Source organism: Macaca nemestrina, chromosome 5, assembly GCF_043159975.1.
Source record: "Macaca nemestrina isolate mMacNem1 chromosome 5, mMacNem.hap1, whole genome shotgun sequence".
Classification (NCBI taxonomy): domain Eukaryota; kingdom Metazoa; phylum Chordata; class Mammalia; order Primates; family Cercopithecidae; genus Macaca; species Macaca nemestrina.
In genome coordinates, this window is record NC_092129.1 from 69,275,860 (window position 1) to 69,302,390 (window position 26,531).

General features: G+C 46.4%; 1 protein-coding gene across 1 annotated transcript in view; it reads left to right on the forward strand.

Moving 5' to 3' along the window:
- LOC105489029 (protein phosphatase 1 regulatory inhibitor subunit 14C) overlaps window positions 1-26,531 on the forward strand; it is a 108,418-nt gene that overhangs the window by 47,058 nt on the left and 34,829 nt on the right. Inside the window, exon 2 of the mRNA XM_011753595.2 lies at window positions 25,445-25,528. Coding sequence (XP_011751897.2) covers window positions 25,445-25,528 — 84 coding nt within the window. The remainder of the gene's footprint in view (window positions 1-25,444; window positions 25,529-26,531) is intronic.

The window sequence follows — 26,531 nt, forward strand, 5'->3', positions numbered from 1 at the left end:
CAGCAAGGCTTTCTTAGGCACGTAGCCTGTCCTTGATTCCAACTTCTAGGTTAAAGGTGAGAAAAGGATGGTTTTGGTCAAATTCTCTCTTGATGCCTGACCCAGGGCAAACCATGTCATCTTTCTTATCCTTCTACATGCTATCTTTTGAGGTTCTTAGTCTCATGGCTTAAAATGCTGTCTATGTACTGGTAAATCACAAATGTATATCTCTAGCCTGGACCCGTTTATGAAACTTCATTCTTATATCTCCAACTTCCTCTTCAATGTCTCCACCTGGATGCTTAGTAGGAAGCTCAGCCTTAGTTTGCCCAAAACCCAGCTCCTGATCTTCAACCCTCCTTTCTCCACGGCTCTTCCTCCCCACTTTATGCATGTCAAGAATGGCAACTTCATCCTAACAGTTGCTCAAAGTCATCCTAGATCTCTGTATTTTGCCTTCTTTTATTTTTTGAGATGGAGTCTCTCTCTTTCACCAGGCTGGAGTGCAGTTGCATGACCTCGGCTCACTGTAACCTCCGCCCCCCAGGTTCAAGCGATTCTCCTGCCTCAGCCTCCCGAGTAGCTGGGACTACAGGCGCGCGCCAGCATGCCCAGCTAATTTTTGTATTTTTAGTAGAGACGGGGTTTCACAATGTTGGCCACAATGGTCTTGATCTCTTGAGCTCATGATCCACCCTCCTCGGCCTCCCAAAGTGCTGGGATTATAGCCGTGAACCACCACACCCACCATATTTTTCATTCTATAGTCAATTTGTCAGCAAATCCCATTGGCTCTACCTTCAAAATAGACCCAGAGTCTGGCCTCCTCTACGTTGGTCCATACCACCAAGTTCTCTTGCTTGTATTACTTTTGCAGCCCTTACCTGCCCTCCCTTCTTCTTCTCTTGCTCCCTATCCTCAACCTAGATGCCAGAGTGATCCTGTTAATGTAAGTCAAATGCTGTACAGTGGTTATGTCTTTACGCTGGTCTATACCACCTGTGTGATCTGATTCCCCCACCCTACCCATACGGTTACCTCTCTGATCCCCCACTTCTTTGCCCTTCACTCTCTCTGCTCCCCACATTGGCCTCCTTGGTCCTCACATGTTTTCTCCTCTGGGCTCTGCAGCTTACTGTTCCCTCTGTCTGGAACATTCTACATGGTTCCCTCCCTCACCTCTTTCAGGACTTTATGGTATGTCAGACTCCCAGTGAACCTTCTAGGATCAACTGTTGTTGAAGTGTCAGCAGCCTCCACACTTTCTGGCTCCTTTTCCTACTTTGCTTTTCCCTATAGCACTTATCTCCTACTAACATTATTTTGCATATCTAAAAGCCAGGAGTGCAAAGATTCTGTCAATTTTGTTTCCTGCTCTATTCCCAGCATCTGGAATAATGCCTGACATATAGCAGGCATTCAGTAAGTATCTGTGGAGTGAATTTATCCACCAGATGTTTATATATTGACTGCGTGCAAAGAACAGTTCTCGAACTTGGGAGAGACATGAATACATCAGATGTCGGTATGTCTCTCAGAGCGTCTGCAACAGTGTGACAGGGGCAAAGACCATAACACCTGCTCTTAGAATTTTCATTTAAGCATCATAGATCCTTGACTGAATTTGGAAAACATTCTGCTCTCCTTGTGGAAGATTGGGGAAATGTTCTAGTCTCATCTGCAATATAGTATCAAGTTATCTTTTATGTTGGAGGCAATATAGTACCTGTATATTTAACTGCTTGGTGGTGGATGTTTGCTATTCTTTAGCATCTCAGAGAGTATAGGGGAAATCTGTGTGTTTGGGTACTTATGCACATTGAATGTGGTTATTGACATGAAATTCAAAGGTGAGACTTTATAGGAGGGAGACCTTACCCTGCTGACTATTCATGAGGGAAATGATTTCAGGCACCGGAGTGGTCTCTGAACTGGGATTTGAGGTGTAGATAGGGAAAGAAGAGGGTTCCAGGTGCAGATGACTGTGCGCAGAGGCTGGAGCTTGCTGACTCAGTGTCTGGGAATGAGCACCATTCCAGATTCTGTTTCTCAATGTCCCCCTAAAGGGTACTACTGAATTTTCTTCTCAGGGTCCTCACAGAGCATGAAATTCTATGCATGAGATTTGATTGGCTGCAGGTTTAGGCTGGCCCGTTTTGACTTTTCCCATTCATTCTGTGGACTTGATTTGGATGCCGGCTGGGCTGCCTGGTTATTTTGTTGTCTCCAAATCCTGACCCTGATTATTTGTGTTGTACTCGAGTCTGCTAGAGCAGTGGTCCCCAACCTTTTTGGCACCAGGGACCGGTTTCATGGGAGACAATTTTTTTCGCAGACCAGGGGGTTGGGGGCAGATGGTTTTGGGATGAAACTATTCCATGTCAGATCATCAGGCACTGGATTCTCATAAGGAACACGCAACCCAGATCCCTTTCGGGCGCGGTTCACAATAGGGTTTGCACTCCTATGAGAATCTAGGCCGGGCGCGGTGGCTCAAGCCTGTAATCCCAGCACTTTGGGAGGCCGAGACGGGCGGATCACAAGGTCAGGAGATCGAGACCATCCTGGCTAACACGGCGAAACCCTGTCTCTACTAAAAACACAAAAAATTAGCCGGGCGAGGTGGCGGCGCCTGTAAACTCCCAGCTACTCGGGAGGCTGAGGCAGGAGAATGGCGGGAACCCGGGAGGCGGAGCTTGCAGTGAGCTGAGATCCGGCCACTGCACTCCAGCCTGGGCGACAGAGCGAGACTCCGTCTAAAAAAAAAAAAAAAAAAAAGAATCTAATGCTGCCACTGATTTGATGGGAGGCGGGGCTCAGGCGGTAATGCTTTCTTGTCCATGCTCACCTCCTACTGTGTGGCCTGGTGCCAAACAGGCCACGGACCAGTACCACTATGCTTTAAAGGAGATTCAGATTGGCAAATTACCTATCTGCTCCAGGTGTCTGTTGTTGAATGCCGCAAAACACCCCCAAATCTCAGTAGCTTAACATAATATGTATTATTATATTTCATGGTTCTGGGGGTTGATTGGGCTCAGCTGGGTGGTTCCCTCTTGGGCTCTCTTACACAGTTGGAGTCAGATGGTGACTGGCTCTGGAATCATCTGAAGACCGGACTGAGCTGGTTCCTTCACCTACAGGCCTGTTTTCTTGCCCTCTCTGTTTCCACACAGTGTCTCATCTTTCAGGGCCTCTCATCTTTCAGGACTAGTACTAGTCCATGGCCTGGGGTTGGGACCCCTGTGCTAGAGGATGACATGGCAGTCACACATTTGGCTGGCCTTTTAGTGGGAGGGAGATAGACCCTGGAATATTCTGAAGGATCAGTTCTCTTTTCCCAGTTGTCTTTTTCTTACTCTGTTGTTTAAATACAGAGTATAAATCATTTTTTGTATAGGCTATTCCTGGCAGATATGGGCCAAGCTTTGATTCATTGAGAGAAGGAAGCTTAGAGGTTACCAAGACCAGTGCTTCCCAAATCTCCTTATTATCCAAATCACCGAGGAAGCTTTAAAAAGTCACACAAGGCTTGTTTAATCAGCATCTCCAGGACACAGGAAGCAGAAAAAGAGGAGGAAAAAGAAGAGGAGGAGACAAGGATGTCTCATATGTGGGAAAATCTCAGAGACTGCTACACTAGACGGAAAGTTGGCTATGTCAGTGGTCCCCAAATGCCACACTACTCAGGAAAACAGGAAAACAAGAAAAAAATACATTTTCTGTATTAGAACTGGAGTGTGTGGATGTCTGTATCAGAGTCTGCATTTTCAAAATAATTTCCAGGAGTGAGTAAGAGATAGGAAGATGAAGAAGAGAGTTATGATGAGGAAGAGGTAGGAAATGAGAAGGAAAACTTGGCTTGCATCTTGCAGATAATGAGTAAATGCTAAAGTGCTTGATGGAGGCCCAGGGAGAAGGGGAGGAGTGAGGGGTGGGAGGTAGCTGTATACATCTGGAGGAGGGAGGAGATGACATCTGCCTCTGCTGGGTCACTCAGATTTGGAATGTCCTTGCAAGGAAGCGCATTCTGATTTTGAACAGCTGCTCTTGATAAAAACTCATTCTCCATTTCCTTCTGCCATTCATAGGATGTGGCTTTGGAGCCCCCTGTCCTAAGCCTCCTTATCCCAGCTTTCATCCATTCCTTCAGTAGGCATTTATTTAATGCCTAATGTGGATGACATGGTTTGGCTGTGTCCCCACCCAAATCTCATCTTGAATTGTAGCTCCCATAATTCCTACTTGTTGTGGGAGGGACCCTGTGGGAGATCATTGAATCTTGGGGGGTGGTTTCCCTGATACTGTTCTTGTGGTAGTGAATGTCTCACATGATCTGCTGGTTTTGTAAAGGGAAACCCCTTTTGTCTGGTTCTCATTTCTGTTTTGCTGCTGCCATGAAAGAAGTGCGTTTCGCCTTCTGCCATGATTGTGAGGCCTCCCCAGCCGTGTGGAACTGTGGGTTCATTAAACCTCTTTTTCTTTATAGATCACCCAATCTCGAGTATGTCTTTATCAGCAGCGTGAGAACAGACTAATACAGTGGTCATGGTTTTCTTATTTCCTTTTTTCTCTAAATCCCTCTTCCATTTCTGTTACCTTCCACTTATCCCAAGAAATGGTTACTCAACAAATTCAAAACCCTTATAAGGATTTGGACACAGCTTGAGCCAAGATTTATCTTTGTTCGGCAACCCCTGTTTGTTTTGTCTCTTGAGAGTATGTACAAAATGATACTGTAAACAGGATTTTAAGTGGCGTGTGTAATTTAGTGAAGAGAACCAAATAATGTTCTACCACAATTTGTATGCCAATTATAAATCATTCTTTTCCATTAATTAAAGGAGTAGCTCTTTGATTGCTTACCAGTAGGATGCAAAAATGATTAGTGTTTTATTTAAAATATTTTACATTTTATTAAACCACCTTGGCTTCTGACTACTCTTGACTCACAAACAGTTAGCACAAACAGTTCTGTCCTTGGTGAACCCGATAAAATGATTTTCTTGTTCTGCTATAAAATGTAAAAGAGGCTCTTATAATTTGTTGCACAGTTTAAGACCCTGTTTTGTTTATTTGACCACCGTTTGGGGGTTGATGTTTGTTATTCTTTTTTTTTTTTTTTTTTGAGATGGAGTCTTGCTGTGTCGCCCAGGCTGGAGTGCAGTGGCCGGATCTCACCTCATTGCAAGCTCCGCCTCCCGGGTTTTTACGCCATTCTCCTGCCTCAGCCTCCCGAGTAGCTGGGACTACAGGCGCCCACCACCTCGCCCGGCTAGTTTTTTGTATTTTTTAGTAGAGACGGGGTTTCACCGTGTTAGCCAGGATGGTCTCGAACTCCTGACGTCGTGATCCGCCCGTCTCGGCCTCCCAAAGTGCTGGGATTACAGGCTTGAGCCACCGCGCCCAGCCGATGTTTGTTATTCTTTAGCATCTCAGTGAGTACAGGGGAAGTCTACTTGTTTGAGTACTTACCCATGTTGAATACAGTTATTGACACTGATTTAAAGGTGAGATTGACTCAGTTAATAAATATGACAGTTGATCTAGGAGGCATTCTGTTTGGAATAAATTGATAAATAAAGACAAAAGTTATAAAAAGAATATGTGTCTGCTTTTGCTTTGTACTTTGCTTACATACTTAGAGCAGTTCCTAGTTACTGCCTTTTTAATATAACCTGTATGACCATCTTCAAATCTGTGCCAATTTCAAGAGGAAGTTAAATACTCATGCAATTATATGGGTTACTCTTATTCTTAACTTGAACATTTCAGAAAATGCGTTTTATGGTAGTTTTTAGCCTAAGCATTTTACATGGCAGAGAGCTCCAGTTTATTCACTCAATAACAAATTGCAGTATGTATATGTGTGGATACCATGTTATACATGGGGGCTAAAAAAAAAAATGAAATGCAGTTCCTGCCCTCAAGGAGCTCTTAGTTTGCTAGTGGATACAACTGATACACATCTTGATTGATGTTTTTTGCTTTTGACATAGAGTGTCGCTATTGCCCAGGCTAGAAGGCAGTGGTGCGATCTCGGCTCACTGCAACCTCTGCCTCCTGGGCTCAAGCTATCCTCGCACCTCAGCCTCCCGAGTGACTGGAACTACAAGCACCTGCCACCATGCGTGGCTAATTTTTGTGTGTTTGTACAGATGGGATTTTGCCATGTTGCCCAGGTTGGTCTCCTGAGCTGAAAGTGATCCGCCCACCTTGACCTCCCAAAATGCTGGGATTACAGGCATGAGCCACCATGCCCAGCCCCTTGTTTTGTTTTTTAATTGTTGTAAAATACACATAATATAAAATTTAACATTTTATCCATTTTTAAGTGTACAGGTCAGTTATATTAAGTACATTTATTATTTTTTTTGCAACCATCCCCACCATTCCTCTCCTGAACTTTCTCATTTTCCCAATCTGAGACACTGTGCCCATTCTTGATGAGTTTTAATATGCCTAGGACCACAGAGCTATGGGAGGCCAGAGGACAGGAAACTCCCAATGCTAAGGCAGTGTCAGGTCACGGGCAGCAATTGGCCTGAATGCCCCTTGCCCATCTTCTGCTATGTCCAAGGATTGAAGACCTGCCACTGTGCAGCCTGGTCACTGTCTGGGCTGAAGAACCTGTCTCAGTGAGTGGGGAACTGGGATTCTCCTCTCTTGTGTTAGAGAGACTAAAACTGTAGTCCTACTTGACCTCTCACTCCTTTCTATAAATAGGAGCATCAACAGGTTCTTCCAAAGGAAGTCACTGCAATACACTGTTGTTAAGCCTTCTCAGCTTCTAGTTGGACTGCCTGGAACAGCCGAGAAGCTGGCAAGATTTATGGTCACTGGGGGCAACCGGGCAACCATAAATCTTCAACCCTGCTTGCCTTTATAGCGTCTGTGTAAGCTTGCTGGTTCAGAGCCACTGGGACTCAAAGTAAATCATTCAGTCAGTCACTTAGCAGATAATTATGGACCGCCCACTAGGTGTGAGACATTCTGTTTCTCCTTTCTTTTATGTCAATATTTAGCAGAAGTAGTAGTAGCAAGGCATCCAATTCTTGAATCTAGTTTCTCTTCCAAGGACTTTTTTTTTGAATCTCTAAGGTTGTTTTGAGTATGTCCTCCTCAATCCAAATTGTTCCCCGCTCAGGAGAAAATAAAGCTCTGGGGAGAGGCTTAACCGTTTAACCATGTACCATTTAACATCTCTTTCTGGGAATGGAAACATAGATAGCATAAATAATTTGTCCCGTTAGTATTTGCCACTGTTTTTCCTTTGAAAAATAAAGATGTGGTTCAATCACTTCATTTGTTAAAATTAAAGCACGGCCTCTCCTTCTCCCTGTCCATCTGCCGTCACTTGTGATCTGATTTGAGTGTCTGTTCTAGTAGCAGAAGCAACAGAGGTAGATGAGACAACAATTTACTGCCTCAATGCAAACCTACTTTATGGCTGAGTCAGAATAACAAAATTGGGGTTTTCAAAATTAATTGGAATTTTATTCTACACTACTTGTCTGGAGTCTTAAGCTACAAAGCTGTTGTTGTAAAGGTGGAAATCTAGCCTAATCAGTGCCAATGGCATTTGCAGAAGATGCCAAGAACTTCCTGGGTCTCAGGAAGGCTGGAATGTGCTTGTCCTCCCTTCTCCCTCCCTCCAGTAAACACGACCTTCCACCCTCCCCTTAGGCTCCAGCTGCTGCTTGCTTCACCCCTTTAGATCCCCGAGTTTGGGAGATGGCTGAAGTCTCTGTTGAAGGACTGGAGAAGGTTACAAGGATTGTCTCTGCCCCTGCCTTCCTCAGGCCTCCCAGAGGTGGGGGATGAGGGAGTCTTTGTGGAAGAGGAAAGAACTAAGGGAGGAGCCCAGTGTGAGAGGCTCAGCTCCCGCCTGCAGCACTTCCCTGCACCTGCCGCAGGTCCAATTCATGGGAACAGCTGGACTTTCTAGCCACTGTCGTTGGTCTAGTAAGTTAAACTGTGGGCCTCTTACCCACTGCAGTCACTCCCTGGAGGCGGCCTCAGAGCTCTGGCTCCAGAGGGCACCTGTCTTGCATGGAGAGGTAAGAAGTGTTTGAGTTGAACTGAATATTCACTGCCGGCCTGGGGTCAGTGAGGTTAGTGAGAAGGGAACAGGTGGCGTCAAAGCTAATGGGATGCTTTATGGTTGGCACATTGCTGATTTCCAGGCTGCTGTGGGAAGGCTGGTGGTGGGTATCCAGGTTGCTGTAGCGGGGTGGAGAGAAAGCGCCTCCTGTTTTCCAATGTGGAGGCAATCTGGCCATGACATCTGTGTCCCTGCCCACCATGGTGGAGAGGGGCCTGGATGCCTGGCATTGTGTGCCCCTGGCTGCCACAGTGGAGGAGGGCCTGGATGCCCGGCGTTGTGTGCCCCTGCTCTGGCTGCATGGTTGTCAGGTGACCATCCTCTCCAGGGAGGGGAGAGCTGCCCCTCGCTGACGGAGGGTGTGCGTGACTCGTTCCCCTGCCAGAATGTCGCATTCCTTGACATTTTGACCAGTCTTGCCACGTCCTATGGGTTAAGACCTGGATGATTACAAAAGTTGTGGAAGATGGTTTTCTCGACTCTTGTTTGAGATGGAGGTGCCAGCAGGGGCTGAGAAACACGGAGGGACCTTAGAAATGCCATCTGTTCTCAGAGGGGCTCAGGAGAAGCAAAGATGAGTGGTGGCCGAGGAATGGTGCCCCGACATAGTCCGGGCAGCCCCGCCGGCACTCATGCTGCTGAGCTTGGCTTCCACAGCCAGGGAGCAGGGTGTCTTTCTGTAGCAGCCATCTGCCTCGCTCATCATCACTTGGGATGGTTTTGTCTTACCTGCCAAGTGGTAGTTCTTATGTCTTGCAGATCTTTGAATCCTCAGCACCTAGCACAGTGCCCTGCCTGCAGTAGGGGTAACATAGCCAGGAAACATAGCACGCACGATTGTTTCTCCAAAAGATGCACAGAAATCAGTGAGCAGACAGAAGTGGTGGCCTTCCTTGTTTTTTTTATTGTCACCGTCTGTAATGGAATGGCATCCTTTACTTAAACTGAACACCTTTGGAAGCAGTGGCTCTCAGAGGTTAATGCCTGTGGCTCCGAGCTATGGCGACACCTCACTCCGATATGACCATATGATGGGTCAGTGGCTTGGAAGGGGTTCTCAGGAATCTGCATTTTTACAAGTTCATGGGGGTGATTCTGGGGCAGGTGTTTTGTGAATGTGAATCATAACTTGAAAAAGAACACTTCAGGCTTTCAGCTGAGGCACGGCTATCATTTGAATGTGTCCCCTCCAAAATTCAGGTGTTGAAATTCAATGGCTAATGTGATAGTATTAAGAGGTGGTCCTTTAGGGATCTGCATTTAAAAAGTGATTAGGCTCTGAGAGCTCCTCCCTCATGAATGAGATCAAGGCCCCCGTAAAAGAGGCTTCATGCAGCTTTCGATTTCACTCTCCTCTGATCTGTGTGAGGACACAGTGTTCTGGAGGGTGCAGCAGGAAAGCGTCTTGGAAGCAGACACCTGGCCCTCAGCACACAATGAAGCCACCAGCCTCTTGATCTTGGACTCCAGAACTGAGAAAAAAATTTCTGTTCATGATCAGGCATGGTGTCTCACACCTGTAATCCCAGCTCTTTGGAGGCTAAGATGGGAGAATTGCTTGAGCCCAGGAGTTCAAGACCAACCTAGGCAATATAGTGAGATGCTGTCTCTACAAAATTTTATAACATTAGCCAGGCTTAGTGGCACGCATTTGCAGTTCTAGCTCCTTAGTAGGTTGAGGCAGGAGGATCACTGGAGCCCAGGATTTCAAGGTTACAGTGAGCTATGATTGTGCCACTATATCACAGCCTGGGTGACAGAGCGAGCATCTGTCTCTAAAAAAGAAAAAAAAAAATCTGTTCTTTATATATTACCCAGCCTTTGGTATTTTGTTAGAGCAGCACAGATGGACTAAGTCAGACATGCTCTGGAAGGATTTTCCAAGTGAGGAATAAACAATGAGGAAGGTAACTCTGTCTCATTTCCACTTTCTTACACCTGGGGTGCTTCACACTTTAATTTTTGTCACACCTGGTGTAATCCCCTAGGTACACTTGAACATTAACCTTGTGGTACACCTTACGTTTTTGGTAGCATTATTGAAACCAGTTGATATATTAATATTTGAGGGCTTTTATAGGACACACACACACACACACACACACACACACACACACCCCTGTAGGACGTACAATGAAAAACCAGTTAACTTTCCGAAGTACAGGATCTTAAGTAGACTCTGTTTGAGCCCTGGAGATTGGCAGTAGTCTCGGCTACCCCTCACGGTGCCGGGGTCTGAATTACTTGCCTCTCTGGGAAGCTGCCTTTTCTCCCTCCCTTGTGATCTTGCATCAAACGTTTCCTTAACCAAGTCTGCAGACTTAGGCTCGTCCTTCTCACCCTAAGGTGAATCGGCCAGCTCCCGTTCTCAGTCTGGGGAGTGCTCCTTTTCCACTGCTGAGCGGAGACTGGAGCAGGAGACAGTGATGCATCTCATGGCCCTGCCCCTGGCTCCCTTCTCTTTGGACACACCCCGAGGTGCAGCTGTGGCCTCCTCTGTAACAGATCTGCAGAAGAGCAAGATAAGAAGCAGCCATAGACCCTACATTTGTAACAGGAGAGGCCCAGACCTCCAGCTGGGGGATTAACATGTTCTCCAGAAATGGCTACTTATTCCCAAACTTGCTTCTTTCCTCCAAGTCTTCACTGAGAGCCTGAATGCATTCATAGCTGCCTCACAAGGAGTGCGGTCCCCTGAGTGTGTGAAAGCTGTTGTCATCCTCTAAGTGTCCATGGAGTTTCCTGGGCTCCAGCTGGCTGTGGATACCAGGGCTTCTTTAAAGTGCTGGGTTCCTGGAGCCACATGTCTGAAAGGGCTCTGCTCTCCTCCCTTGCTGCTCCAAAAGTCACGGAAGTCAAAAGGGAGAAATGATTTCCCCAGCCATGCTGCATCCTGAAAGGCACACAGCACAAGTTGTAGGCGCCATGCATTTTGAGGTCAGATTGTCCAGGTTTGGAACTAAGGAAGCGATCAGCCCCACTGAGCAGGATATTCAGACGTTCCATCTGTAAATAGAGATGATGATAATACCCACCTCAGGGAATTGTTTGTCATTTTATTTACAAAATGATTATCAGGGCTGTGTGTCAGGCAGGGTCCCAGGCACTGCTCTTGGTCCTCCAGTATAGGGAGGGAGACTGAGAAATGTAAATTGGAAGTGTGTGGAAAGTACAGTTAAAGAGAGGTGCAGGGCATTCTGAGTTTCCAGGGCTGGGAGGTTGACCTCATCACAAGTCTGGCGAAGACATTTTGCTTTAGGAAGTGATGGCTGATGTGAGATAATGAGAAGAGTGTCCTGTACATGCACCTAGCATGTACAAAGGCCCCGTGGAGGCCTGGCTGGGGAGTGTCCTGAGGGATCGGAGGAGACCAGCAGATCTAGAGCTCAGGGAATCGAGGTGAGGCATTGAACGGAGAGGAGGCTGGGAGCCCAGAAGGGGAAGCCTTCCAGGCGGAGGTAAGAATGTTGGTCCTAAGACTAGTAGGAAGCCGCCCGTGGGTTCTAAGCTGGTGAATGACAGATCTGTGTTCTTAAAGTTGCTACTCTGGCTACAGAGTGGAAACTGGGATGGAGGAGTAATGAAGGTGGGTTTATGGAAGCCAGTTAAGAGGCTCCTGCTATAGCTTATGCAAAAGATGATTTAGCTTTCACTAGGGGGGCAGTGGAGGCGGTACAAAGTGCAGGTTTAGGAGACATTAAGCTATAGAATTGATAGTTATGGTGAGGGACTGGATGGCGGGAACAGGGAGAGGAGGTGTCAGGAGTGGAGTATTCCATGAACCGTCACATTGCCTGCATAAACATGCATTACACATAAACGATTATGGTAATAATTTACAAAGAAGCATGCCCTTTGGTCTGCTCATTTCACAAGGCAGCTCTGGTTAAATGACTTTTTATTTTGGACTGGCCACATTCCCTAAGACCAAAGGCAGCTGGGTCCGTGTGCCCAGGGGGCCTGCCCTCTGACCCTGGTGTAGCCTTGCATCAAGCCTGAGCTCCTCTCTCCCCTCTCCTGTGTGGTGTGAGGGAGTTAGTGCAAGGAATGTTCTAGCAAGTTTCTCATCCTCATGCAGAACATCCCTGGTGGGTGCCCAGCCCCCCCCACAAGGCTTGCCAGCCTTGAGTTTCTGTGAGTCTCTGTGTCCCTCCTCTGTATCCCCACTCTGACACGCAGGCTGGGCCCCATGGAAGAGGTACTGCCTGGCTCCGGCTGGCTTTTCCCAGATCAAGCCCATGCCTTCTTGCCTCAGGCTGTCCTGGCGCCTGGCTTTGCTTTTCCCTTTCTCATTGGCACCCTTGCTGTTCTTAGGTTTGGGGCAGTCCCGTGTCTTGTCAGCAGCAACCCTGGCTCCTCTCAACCAGAAACTGGAGTCCCCATTGGGCAGAAGAGGCTTCGGCTGACTTTGCCGCTCCTTTGCCGCTGGGACAGCCCTGCAGGCTCTTCTCTGGGAGGTTCCCCATGGTGCCTTCCCACACAGCCTGGCTTGGTCTCAGGGCTGAAGCTGAGGACCTGGGTGTGCCTCAGTTGGCCGAACGTCATTGTGCGACTCACACCTGGACTTTTTGCCCAGCCCTCGACTGTAAGAAGAACCAGCAGAGCCAGTCACAGGAAGTCCTGGCCCTTACCTTCCCAGGTTCAGCCACCACCAACATATTAGTCTTGGACTTTTGTTTTGTTTTAATTTGATAACTTAATTTTTTAAAGCATTTTAGATTTACAGAAAAATTGAGCCGAAAGCACAGAGAATTCTCATCTACCCCTTTCTTTCTCCTCCCTCCATTCCAGTTGCCCTTTTTCTTAACATCTTGCATTAGTGTGGTGTCTTGGTTACAATTGCTGAGACAATCTTGCTATGTTATTATTAACTAAAGCGCCTCATTTCCATTCAGGCTCACTCTTTGTGTTGTACATCCTGTGAGTTCTGGGGTTGTGTGTCCTTTTTCTCTAATTGGGTTTTGACAAATGTATGATGACATAGATGCACCCTTACAAGATCATACAGGTTTTCTGGCCTGAACATTGCCCTGTGCTCTGCCTTAGTCATCTCTCTCTCCCTGTTGGCCCCTGGCAATCCCTGACGGCTTTACTATCTCCATATTTCAGTCTGTTCCAGAATGTCCTGTAGTTGGAATCATGCAGTATGGGTACCTTTCCGGTTTGGCTTCGTTCACTTAGGGATCTGCATTTAAGGGTCCGTCGTGTCTTTTCATGCTTGATGGCCCATATCAACAATGGTCTTTCATACTCCCAAGTGCAATGTGTCTGCTCACCAGCTGAGGCCTTGCCATGGGATTCACAATTTCCTCTCAGTGTCTTCCAAGCAGCTTTTCCATATCATCTTCTCAGGCTTCTGTGCACCTGCCAGTACTGGACATATTTGGCTGTTGCTGATCTAGGAGCCTTCCCAAGGCAGGTGGTGAAACGGTCTGGATTTCATGTTCTGTATTAGGAAATCTAACACTGCAGCAACCCCGAATGCCTCGTTCATGGGCAGTTGATAGTGCAGGGCAACCGTCTTCTCTCCAAGAACTGGCTAGAACAGGCTTCTGCCCACTGCTTTTATTCCATCATCAGGTAATTTGAGTGTTTCCAGTCTAAGAGAATTCCACTGCAAATCTGGATGTGGACCATCTTCTATCAGAGACAGTTCAGGCTCAGTCCCTAAATTAATGGGAAGCAAGACATAGGCAAGTGTGACTTCTTAGAGACAGGCTGGACTGCTGCTGCTCTGTCCTTGGGTTGTGCCAGCCCTTCCTTTATTCTTTCCCAGTGTCCTTATCCATTGCCTGTAGCCCAGGACCAGCACCAAGCCTGTAGGTTCTGCGTGGCATTCCTGTCCCGCCCGGGGATCTTCATGTAGGTGCTGCACGGGGAAAGAAGGGTGCTGAGAGGAGAGGCTGCTGTCAGCACAGGAGCCATGAGGGTGGTGGCCATTTGGCCACTATGTCCAGTGCTTTCAAGGTGTCCTCAGTGTCCTCATTTATGCCATGGCTTAGAAGATTGTCCTTGCCATCTTTATGAACTGTCTCAGCCATCACTTATTTTCACTTTCCTCATGGGGACCAACCTGCTGACTTTCTCGTCACTGGGGCATTGTTAACTACCAGCTGTGCGTATTTAGTGTTCATATGCAGAGCAAAGTGTGATCGTCTCTGGGACGCTCTGCATCTGGGTTTTTTTGCTGACATTTACTTTTCCTTTTTTCTCTTTGAATGCTGTGGTTTTGAACAAGTTGGTAATGTGATCAGTTTTCACTTACGATTTTCAGGCATCAGGAGTACAAGATTCCCTGGAAGAGACATTTGCATGGAATATTTACTTATTTGAAGAGGAATCAGATGTGCTCAGTCAACTTAGCACCCGCTGAGGTCCTGTCGCCATTTGTTGAGTTTGCACAACATGCCTGGGCATGATTGTGCCAGATTTCTGTCCAGCCCTGAGAATTAGCAAGCAGTCTGCATTTTACAGGTGTGGGAACTAAGGGTTAGGGGATGCGTTACGCTGCCCAACTCTCATGGGTTGTGAGAGGCAGAGATGAAATTGAAACCTGGGCCTCCCTCTCTCCAAACTCCATGCTCTGGGTGCAACACCACTTGGCCCCTCCCCAAGGGACCTCCTCTGTGCTGAGAAGCAGGGCAGCCTGGGGCATACATGGGAAGTCGGAGGCTTCAGTCACTTTATTCCCATGCTGTGCTCTGTTCACCAGACTCCCTAGGGTCCTCCCATCACAGGAGAAAGTGGCCTCTTGAGCCCTTTGAGATCAAGGCTGGGCATAGAACACCACCGTGGCTCAAACTCAGAGTCTTTTTTTTTTTAAACTGTGTCTGGAGCACTTTGATAATCTCTCCAGAGATATTCGTTTGCTAAAATGAATTGCTAAATGTAGGAGAGAGTTTTGGGGGCATGACTGAAGCCTGCCATGGGTGCCAGTGATACTGGCAGCTTCCCTGGTGGGTGGGAAAGAGAAACCTGCCTGGTGGGTGGGTTCAGGACCTGGAAAAGACCTCCTCAGCCTAGTTCCTTGTTGCTTTGCTGCTGCCCCCAGGCAGTTCAGCCTGGGCTTAGTCAGCGTCTAGCAGCCTCACTGAACTTTTAGGACCAAGAGCCATCACACTGGCCTGCTGCTGCTGTTGCATAGGCGTGAGCTTGGTACTTGTCATCTCGCAACGTGCTCAGTGGCTCACCCAACTACAGTACCTGGTGGAGCTCTTGAGATACCCATTTGCTCTCTGAGTTTTGGATCAGCAGTGACCCAGATAAGAGTTCATTTGTAAGAACAAAATATATATCATGCTTGGGAGGCTGAGGTGGGCGGATCACTTGATGTCAGGAGTTCGAGACAGGTCTGGCCAACATGGTGATACCCCGTCTCTGCTAAAAATACAAAAATTAGCTGGGTATGGTGGCAGGCGCCTGAAATCTCAGCTACTCAGGAGGCTGAGGCAGGAGAATCCCTTGAACTTGGGAGGCGGAGATTGCAGTGAGCTGAGATAGCACCACTACACTCCAGCCTGGGTGACAGAACGAGCCTCCATCTCACAAACAAAAAAAAAAAAAAAAAAAAAAGAAAAGAAAAGGAAATATATATCATGCGACCCCTTAGCTGAAGCCAGTGTCATCTCTTCCTAGCTTATTTCTGTGGCTTCTTAAGTGGTCTTGTCGTGTATACCTTCCTTTCTTACAGGGAAACCATAACCCATCGTGCCTCTGTCCTAACCCACCAATGGCTTTTCTCTTGCTCATGGTCGAGTTAGAGGCTTTACAGGGTCCTCTGAGTCTCCATATGCTCTGACCCTTCCCCCGCCATGGCCCCACCTCTGCTACAGTGACCCTGGGGCTCCTGGCAGCTTTTCAGACACAGCCTGGCATTATGTGTTTTCCCCTGATGCAGTGTCTTTAATCAGACGCCCTTCTCGCTGAACCTTACCCTGTCACTGCCCGATTTAAAACTCCAGGCCCTGCTACTCTCTATCTCTCTCCCCTGCCTAATTTTTCTGCAAAGTATTTATCACCCTTTGTCATGCTACCTATGGTACTTATTTGATTATTTTCTGTCTTCCCCTGTTAGAGTTTAATCCCCATGAGAGCAAATATTTTTGTCAGTTGTTTATTCTTCATCCCTGGCATCTAGGACAGCACCTGGCAGGTAGTAGGTGCTCAGTAAATTGGTGCTGCAGGGGTTTGCCTGGTGTCCTGAGATCCTGATGTAGATGTGCCTAGTTCTAGAATAATCTGACATAACACGTGATGTGAATCTTCATGTGTGAGCGCTGGTATTTGTTTTACAGTGTTGATTTGTGAGATAATGCCATTCCTGCTCACTTGTGTTGGAATGTGTCTTCATGAGCAGGAGGAAAGGGAGGCGTTCTATATGGGGCGTGGGGATGGCCCCTGCTGGGAGCTCTCCTCTCTGCCACACAGCTGTCATTTGCGTCTGTGTCAGTGCCCCAGAAGTGAACCTTCATAGGATATAGGTAGGTCAGGACCTGCTCTCCTGGGTGACAAGAACAGCGATTCCTGTAAATATTATGTAAAACATTCCTTCACTTCACCATGGCGTCAGGTTCAGTCAGGCTATTTTGATTTTTTTTTTTTTTTTTTGAGACAGAGTCTTGCTCTCTTGCCCAGGCTAGAGAGCAGTGGCATGATCTTGGCTCACTAAAACCTCTGCCTCCCGGGTTCCAGCAATTCTTCTGCCTCAGCCTCCTGAGTAGCTGAGATTACAGGCACGTGCCACTATGCTCGGCTAATTTTTGTATTTTTAGTGGCGACGGGGTTTCAACATGTTGGTCGGGCTGTTCTTGAACTCCAGACCTCGTGATCTGCCTGCCTCGATCTCCCAAAGTGCTGGGATTACAGGTGTGAGCCACTGTGCCTGGCCTATTTTGATGTTTTTAAAAAGGGCTTTGGGAGGACTTTGCTCTCTGGCTCTAAGCAAGCTTTAGCCATTTGTTTAACTTTTAAAACAAATGTGTATTCGGGAAATACTGGTAATATGGGACCCCACTGGAAAGGCATGTGCTTGTTTACCCATGCTACTTCTGTCTAAGGCGCAAGGTGAGGCCATCCTACCCCAACCACTCTAAATGGCCTGGCCACCTGTGCAGATGGGTACCCGGTGGGGCTGGGCCCTTGGTTGGCATCAGGCAGGTTCATCTGCATGCCTTGCGTGCTCCCCAGCTTGTCAAGCCTCCATCTGCTTTGTTCTTCACTCTGGCGTCCCATGGACCTTCCTCAATCTGGATTTAGGAACATGCCCTCTGGCCTTCATGAGCCACAACTGTAGAGGCTATAAGAAAATCAAAGTTTGCTTCTCTATTTTGCTGGAGCACTCCTTTCCAAAATAGGAGGTAAATATATGAAGATGCAAGGCCCAATGTGTCTTAAAATATCTGTCGTATTTTCTCTACTCTTTCTAGATAGATTGGGAATGTCTTAGTTCATTTTCTGTCGCTGTGACAGAAGACTACAGACTAGGTAATGTATAAAGAAAATAAATTTATTTCTTTTAGTTCTGGGGGAAGCTCAATGTCAGCAGGCTTCCCAATGGAAGCCAAGAGCAAGGATTCCAGAATCCCAAGAGGAAACAATTTCCAACCTCAAGGCCTGGGAAGTTCAAGGTTGAGGGGTCATATCTGGTTGGCTTCTGGTGAGAGCCTTCATCCCGTGTCATAGCATGGCAGAAAACTGGAAGGGCAGGCGAGTGCTTGAGAAAAGAGATGGGGCAAAGGGGGCCTACCCACTTTATAACAACCAGCCTCATGGGAACCAACCCAGTCTCTGGAGAACGGTGTTAATGCACACATGAGGGCATGCCCCCATGACCTAATTGCCTCTGAAAGTTCCCACTACCTCTCACCCAGTACTGTTGCACTGGGGACCAAATTTCACCCTGAGTTTTGGAGGGGTCAAACCACATCCACACCACAGCAGGGAGGATGTAGGCCTTGAGATTGGAAATGGTTTCCTCTCGGGTTTCTGGAATCCTTGCTGTTGGCTTCCACGCTCTGTTGCTTTAGGGAAACCCACTGACATTAATTCTCTATCTTCCATGTGTGGCCTGGTTTTCTTCTGAAAGCTTCCAGGATCCTCCCTTTATCCCCGGTGTTCTGACTTTGTATAGTGATGTGTCATGGGGTAGGTTTGGCCCCTTGTTAAGTGGGAACATATATTTTTGCAGATTCCAGGGCTGATTTAAATATGTAATGTTATATTACTTAAATACATACCACTTAAAACTGGGTATAAATTCCTTATGCTATGGTTATAAAAATCACATCCAAATTGCAAATTAAACATGAAGTACCCAGCTAATGAAACTCAAATGCACAACATCGCTTTGCTGTGATGGCTGGCTTCACTCCTTTTGTCACAGGAATTAGGTACAGATTGCCGTCGCTCAGTGTCCTTTGAGTGATAACGTTTGGCTTCACTTGGCGTGAATGAGTCATGTATATATTAAATCTACCCTGTGGCTTTTTTCTCATTAGCCACAATAATTAACATAATTCTGCTTGATGCCAATGTGTAAACACAGAGGAGCCCGGCACAGCGTGGTTATAGCACGGCTGTCCAGACTATTCTTAGACTGTGCTTGCTTACAGGAATTATTTTGGATTGTCATTACAACGAAAACATGAAATGTAAATGTTTTCATAGAGAGCTCACATAATCCCGAGGAATTTGGTTCTTTTTATATGCTTCCTATGCCGGTTTTCTCCCATAAGCCTATAGAAAGGTGAGCTATAAGAAATCGTGGCTATTGTTCAGATGAGTGGTTGAACAGGTCATAATAAACTGGCATTTGCCCCTCCCCACCCCTGCCACCCCACGTTTCTCTGTCAGCTGCCGCAATTTGCACAGCAGTTTAATCCCATGTTACGTCGCCATCCATATTTTGAGATGGAGACAGATGAGAGCTGTTAGCCACGGTCATTTTCAGGGAGCTGCTAAGCTGTGTCTCCTGGAGCTTGGAGACCATGATCCATTTTTCAGGTGAAGTTTTAGCTTAAACATTGCTGCCCGCCACCTTCACTGCTGTGGGCAGGGGTAACATTTGTATTTTTTGGAAGCTAACATGACATCGGAGAGGGCTCACAGTGTAAACTTTCTGGCTAGTTAGAAGTGTGTGTGTATATCTGTGTGTTTATTTGTGTGTGTGTGTGCGCGCGCGCGCATGTGGAGTGATGTGGAGTGTGTGCATTCCTGTGTGTGTATGCTTGTGTATATATTTGTGTGTGTGTGCATGTGAGTGTATGATTGTGTGTGGAGTGTGTGTATTCATCTGTGTGTATGTTTGTGTATATATTTGTGTGTGTGTGCCTGTGAATGAGTGGTGTGGATTGTGTGTATTAATCTGTGTGTATGTGTATATATTTGTGTGTGTGTGCATGTGAGTGTATGAGTGTGTGTGGAGTGTGTGTATTCATCTATGTGTATGTTTGTGTATATTTGTGTGTGTGTGTGTGCATGTGAGTATATGACTAGTGTGGAGTGTGTCTATTCATGTATGTGTATGTTTGTGTACATATTTGTGTGTATGTGCATGTGAGTAGTGTGGAGTGTGTGTATTCATGTGTGTGTATGTTTGTGTATATATTTGTGTGTGTGTGTGGATGTGAGTGTATTAATGGTGTGGAGTGTGTGTATTCATCTGTGTGTTTGTGTATATATTTGTGTGTCTGTGTGCATGTGAGTGGTGTGGAGTGTGTGTATTCATGTGTGTGTATGTGTATATATTTGTGTGTGTGTACCTGTGAGTGAGTGGTGTGGTGTGTGTGTATTCATCTGTGTGTATGTGTGTGTATTTGTGTGTGTGTGCATGTGAGTGTGAGTGGTGTGGTGTGTGTGTATTCATCTATGTGTATGTTTGTGTATATATTTTTGTGTGTGCATGTGAGTGTATGAGTGGTGTGGAGTGTGTCTATTCATGTGTGTGTATGTTTGTGTACATATTTGTGTGTGTGTGGATGTGAGTGTATGAATGGTGTGGAGTGTGTGTATTCATCTGTGTATCTGTGTATATATTTGTGTGTGTGTGTGCATGTGAGTGGTATGGAGTGTGTGTATTCATGTGTGTGTATGTTTGTGTATATATTTGTGTGTGTGTGTGCATGTGAGTGTATTAGTGTGGAGTGTGTGTATTCGTGTGTATATGTGTATATATTTGTGTGTGTGTGCATGTGTTTGGTGTGGAGTGTGTGTATTCATGTGTGTGTATGTTTGTGTATATATTTGTGTGTGTGTGCATGTGAGTGGTGTGGAGTGTATATATTCATGTGTATGTATGTTTGTGTATATATTTGTGTGTGTGTGTGGATGTGAGTGTATGAATGGTATGGAGTGTGTGTATTAATGTGTGTGTATGTTTGTGTATATATTTGTGTGTGTGTGCGCTTGTGAGTGTATGAGTGGTATGGATTTTGTGTATTAATGTGTGTGTATGTTTGTGTATATCTTTGTGTGTGTGTGCTTGTGAGTGTATGAGTGGCATGAATTTTGTGTATTCATGTGTGTGTGTGTTTGTGTATATATTTGTGTGTGTGTGTGTTGTCACTGCAGGCCAGCTGTGTTTCAGGACTCTGCTTTGCTTGCATTTCTGCATCCTGGTACCTGAGCCTGTTCTGAGCTTCCATCCGTGGCATGCCCAGCACCAGGCTCTGCAGCGCTTCCCAGTGTGGTGGCAGTGTGGGGTACCGCTGCTGCTTGCAAGCTGGGGCAGGGGTGCTGGTGATGGCCAAGCCTGCACTGCGTGTTGGTTTGTGAGGTGTCTTCAGGGCTCCGGTGTGCTCCTGTCATTGCTGTCCTTCTCCAAAACCTCTCAGGCTCAGAACCTGGATCTTTTTTTTTTTTTTTTTTCTGAGGCGGAGTCTCGCTCTGTCGCCCAGGCTGGAGTGCAGTGGCGCGATCTCGGCTCACTGCAAGCTCCGCCTCCCGGGTTCCCGCCATTCTCCTGCCTCAGCCTCCCGAGTTTACCTTTTCTTTCCCCCTCATCCCCCATCCAGTTCATCTCCAAACTCCATCTGTTTATTCCTCCCTATTATCACTGTTTTAAAATCTTATTCTTGCCGGGATCATCTTCAAGCCCTGTTGCTTCGCACCTGATGCATGGCCTTTGCACTGCCTCCTGCCCCCTCCCTGTTACCCGCGCTCCGCAGCGGGGCCAGCTCTTCCTTCTGTCATTCCCCTCACTTGTTCTGGAGCCGTGGAACCTTCAGTGAGGACAGTCTCTGCAGGACAAGGGGAGCCGGCAGCCTATGGGCCAATGGGTTTTGTTTATCCTACACAATATTTTAAGAAGTTGCCAGACAGCTTTAAAAACTGGATTTTTCTATGTTAAAAAACTCTACTTTCAGTTATTCCTGAAAACATAGACAATCCAGCAGCACTGAGCACATATTCTTAGAAGGTGACAGGAGGTGGGAATGGTGTGTTCCCTGCTCCTTCCCCTCGGCCGTGTTTTCTGCAGTTTGCTGCACTCCTCACTCTATGGTATAGCCCCTCAGCCTGCCCCATTTCTGTCACCTGTCTGGCCCCCATCAACATGCATGTTTGTAGCCCAGAGTTGACTGGCTTCCAGGTCAGGGACCTTTCTACACCCATAGTTAGAACTCATCTTGTCTTTTTGCCTCCTGCTACCATTTTGCCTCTTGGGAGTTCTCTCCCTTCCCCCTAAACCTGTTCAAATCCTGTCATTCCACAAGGCCAGCTCACCTCCTCCCTCCTATGTGAAACCTCCCTGCCTGCCGCTGGCAGAGTTTTCTCCCTCCCTGAATTACTAAAGCACTCCAGGTTTGTCTGTGGCTTTGGGGCCATTGCGTGTCATTGTGTTTGTCAGAGCTGTGTTTAGACGGCCCGTCCCCCAGGGCCAGGGCCTCACTGTGGCTGACACACAGCGCCTTGCTCACTGTGGACTGTGGGTTCTCAACAAATCTACGACAAGAAAGGTGTGTAGAGGTGACCCAGGGCCTCATGCTATGGGTACCAATAGGAGGGCCTCTCACTAATGTGGGGCAGGGTGTAGCTGATAACTTCCCCAGCAGCTCTGAAGACGGTTGTTTCCCTTTTTGTCACCAGAGCCACTATTTAGGGACACATCTTTAATGTGGGAAAATGCCCAAACACAACTAAGCTCTGGGACATCATGGTAGGCCATGGGTGTGTTCCCTCCGTTGTAAGTGATTTGATCTGTCACTAAGGTCATTCAGTGATACTGCTTTAAGATCAGCATACAGAAAAGAAAGTTAAATAGGACTTCAGTGAAATTTAGAATATTTCCATACTTCTCATTCAGAATATTAAGTACAAATCTACAGGATTCTCTACTTGGTACTAGGTGCTGTCTTTGCCTCCCAGGACTCTCCCTCCCAAGAGCCTCTGGGTCTCTGTGTTCTTCTCACCTGGGTTTTGTTTCAGCCCCACTGACATTCAGAACACCTGGGGCGCATGCTGAGCTGGGAGCACGATGCCTGTCCTCTCCTATGCCTCTGATAAATCCGGGTGGGATTTCTGAGAAGCAGCATAGGTTGGTAAAAAGCGCAGATGCTTAATGACTGTTGTGATGACTCAATCACTTGAGGTTTTCCCCAACCCTTGAGATCTGGGCTTTGTTTGCATCAGCTTTCTGGCTTGCAAAACCAAGCTCAGGGTTTCTTATCACATGCCCTTGGGTAGTGAGAGCGACCTTGAGATGCCTGGCATTTTTTTTCTTTACTCCTGTCAAGCCCCTTTGAGAGGGAAAGGAGCTTTGCTTCCCAACTTCTGGGCCAGAGGGCGAGTGTACTCCAGGGCAGCACTGTCTAATAGCGCTTTGTGCCACAATGCAAGCGTTCTCCATCTGTGCTCTCCGGTGCAGTAGCCACTGGCCTCGTGTAGCTATTGAGCACTTGAGATGTGGCCATTGCGACTGAGGAACTGAATTGTATTTCATTTTAGTGTATTCAAATGTGCTTACCACATGTGCTTACCATATGGGACAGCCCAGATCTCAGGGGCTGGGGAAAATGGGTCAGTGCAATACCTAACAGAGAGCCGTGCGCAGTCCTAATGGGAAGATGCCTAATTGAAGATGCCTACTGCGTAGGGCGAGGCTCTACACTGCTGTGCAAGTCAAAGCCTGTTTGGCCAAACTTGGCTGGCATCAAAACGTTTTGAATAATATTTGCAGAAACACCCATTGCTGTGCTCTTCTGAGGAGGGCATTAGTTACTAATCGTTCTTTCATTTCCTTTAAAAATAGCAGACACCAAGCTCCGTTAGTTGTGATTTAAGGACCCACAGTGGTATAGCTTGTGAGTGCAGTCACCTACCGCATAACAGCATTTCAGTCAACAGTGGACTGCATATATGACAGTGGTCCCATAAGATTATAAGACCCTATTTTTACTGTACCATTTCTATGTTTAGATGCACAAATACTTCCCACTGTGTTACTGTTGCCTACATTATTCCATATGGTAATATACTGTCCAGGTTTATAACCTAGGAGCAATAGGCTGTGCCATACAGCCTGGGTGTGTGGTAAGCTAGGTCATCTAGATTTGTGTAAATTCACTCTGTGATGCTTGCACAACAATGCTCCCAGCCATCGAAAGGTCATCCTTCAGCTTTATTATCATCAAAGCATTTCAACTTCCTGTTTCTACATCATCAGCTTCTATTAATAGCTACAGGATTGTTAAGTATAAATATGAAAATTATGTTGAGGAGTACAAGATCTTTCTTCCATTAGGCAGAACCGCACAGATGAGATCTAAAACATTCACATTGATAAATACTGCTTTTGAAGTGGATTTTTCCCCATAAGAGCCAAGCAAAGGATCAAAACAGAAATTCTCCACAGAAACAGGAATAAATCACTAGAGAGGTTGTTTCTGGAATTTTCCTGTCCATTGAGCGCCTGCCCATGGAGCTAATGTCAGCAAGGATAGTGTATCATATTCCTTGACTTCCTCAGTATACTAGGGTCCTCACTTTTGTGTTGTAACACACACGCAAGAGGTTGAGTAGTATTACTGAATAAATGCACTTTAGTAGGAAGGAAACTTTCAGAAAGTCAGCCTCTCCTGGGAAGCCAAGACAAACAGCTCTTGGAGCCAAGACACAGAGAGGCCACACCCAGGGAATGCCCAGGTGTCCCCAGTGTCCCCATGCACACTTTTCTCTCTAGCTCCTGCAGATGCTTCTCAGCCATCCCTGTGGCTGGAAGGAGTTGGATTGCGGTGACTCCTGATGAAATGCAAAATTGCAGGACTCTCTTAAATGCTCTTTTATTTTGACATTTTAAAATGCTATTCTGAGAGGTATAGAGAAGACTTAGGTAACAGAAGAGATGAGAAGTAGCCAAGATCTCCTCTGAAGTTCAGATTCCAAGTTAGTGAGGTCTTGCACCAAATCCAGCTGGCCCTTCCTCCCTCTTTTCGGGACTAGATGTCTTTGGTGGCAGGAATATTAAACTAGACCCACGCTGACTGCAACAATGAAAGGGGTTGACTCACTCACCGATAGGCAGGCTTCAGAGGTGGTTTGATGCAGGGATGTGGTGATTTTACCTAGAGCCCTGTTTTCTTATTCTCTTCAGCTCCGCCCACTGTGGAGTCAGCGCCTCATCCTAAACTCAGCCTCTCTTCAGGGTTGTATGGTGGCCACCGGTAATTTCTGGTGCCACACTTCTTTGGTTCAGAGGGAGTGAAGGGGACGTTCTTGTTAAAAGAGCACCTTTTCCCAGAGCCCCCTTAGTTCTTAGTTGGACCACGTGTCTTCTCTTACGTCAGTAACTGGGGCTAAAGCAATGCTGATGCCCTAAATCCCATGGTGGAGTCAGGTTTTCCATAGACCCAGAGCTGTGAAGGAAGATGTGGACCCGCAAATAAAGATTGGGGTAATCGCCCAGCAAAGAGTAGCTCTTAGATAGGAAACTACCATCTCCCAGCTCTATCATCTGCCAGTCTCCCCTTATATACTTACAGATGCAGCTTTCTGCTAGAAAGTAGAAAATTCTCACTTTTTTGAAAGATTACTTTTATGGCTTTGTGACTATTAATTCTCCTTTGCTCCCCCCCTTCTTTTCCCCCACTCTTCTTTTCCTTCCTTCCTTCATTTCCCTTCTTCCTCTGTCCCCATCCCTCCTTCCCTTTTCCTTTCTTCTCCCCTCTTCTCCTCTTTACCCCTTCATCCTGTTTCCCCTTTCTTCTCTTTCCTTCCCTCCTCTCCTCCTAGCCTCTCCTTACCCTCTTATCCGTCAGCCCTTCTCAATTGATGATCTAGTTGTTTGTTCAACTTAATCTAACTGGTGGGGTACAGTTAGGTTTCTTACTAAATTAAGCGCCTTCATATCCTCCCACTGTCCCCCAGGAAGAAGAAATGCCAGAGGTAGAAATTGACATTGATGATCTTCTTGATGCAGACAGTGATGAAGAGAGAGCTTCAAAATTACAGGTAAGCAGTTTTCAAAATTCTAATCATGGATACTCGGGAGTCTACTTGGGTCTCCAGAGCTTGGCATGAACTGATTCCGCCCTGTGGTGGAGTTGGCACCAGGACCTGGGCCATGGCTGTTTGCAGAGAGGAAGGCAATGGGCTGCTAAGTGTTCGCCCTCTTAAACTGCCTCTCTGAGGATAAAGCAGCTCTTGACTATAGTCTGTTCTCAAAGTACCTTATGGGTGTAACTTTCTCCAGCCCCATTTTCTTGGGAGAAACAGCTGATTCTGCTTCCAAAGATCCACTTGCCAGGGAAGGAAATTGATACCCCACAGTTGCATGAGAAAGAGAAGGACTGAGATAGCACTGGAATATCCAAGCCCAGGGCTCCGGTATCACAGTTGTGGACTGTATCATTCATGAAATTAATTTCTAAATATGATTGCTTATGACATAATTCTATTTAGTAGACGATCTCTTCATAGACAGTGTTCACCTCATAGCATTGCAGTACAATGATGGATATTGAGATGTCTAGTATTTCTTTAGTGGACAGCAATAAAGTACAGTACTTATTTCCCTTCCCACAGTAGGTCAAATCTATCATTTTTAAATCTACATTTGGGAGTTTCTAAAACCAGTTGACTTTTGACTTGCCATTGTTCTTAATGTCCACTGATAATTACTGTTAATGGCTGTTGGTGACCACAAATGGCAAATAGCCACTACGGCAATCAAAGGGCACATTTTAATGTATTAATGTGTTTAATGCATTAGTCATTACTAGTGTCCCTTGAGTGGTGAACAGTCTGAGTTATGAAAATTAGTTCTTCTTAGTAGATTTAGCTGGGAGAAAATAGCATCCTAGTTATACAATTTTAAAAAGATAATGCAGGTATCAGTTCTATAGAAAATGTAATGACATAACAAAGTTTTCTTAACATTGAGAACTTGAAAGGAGTTTTTAAGCTATCATCACCCCCCAACTCCCAGTTCCCAGGTGAGGACCCAAGCTAGTTT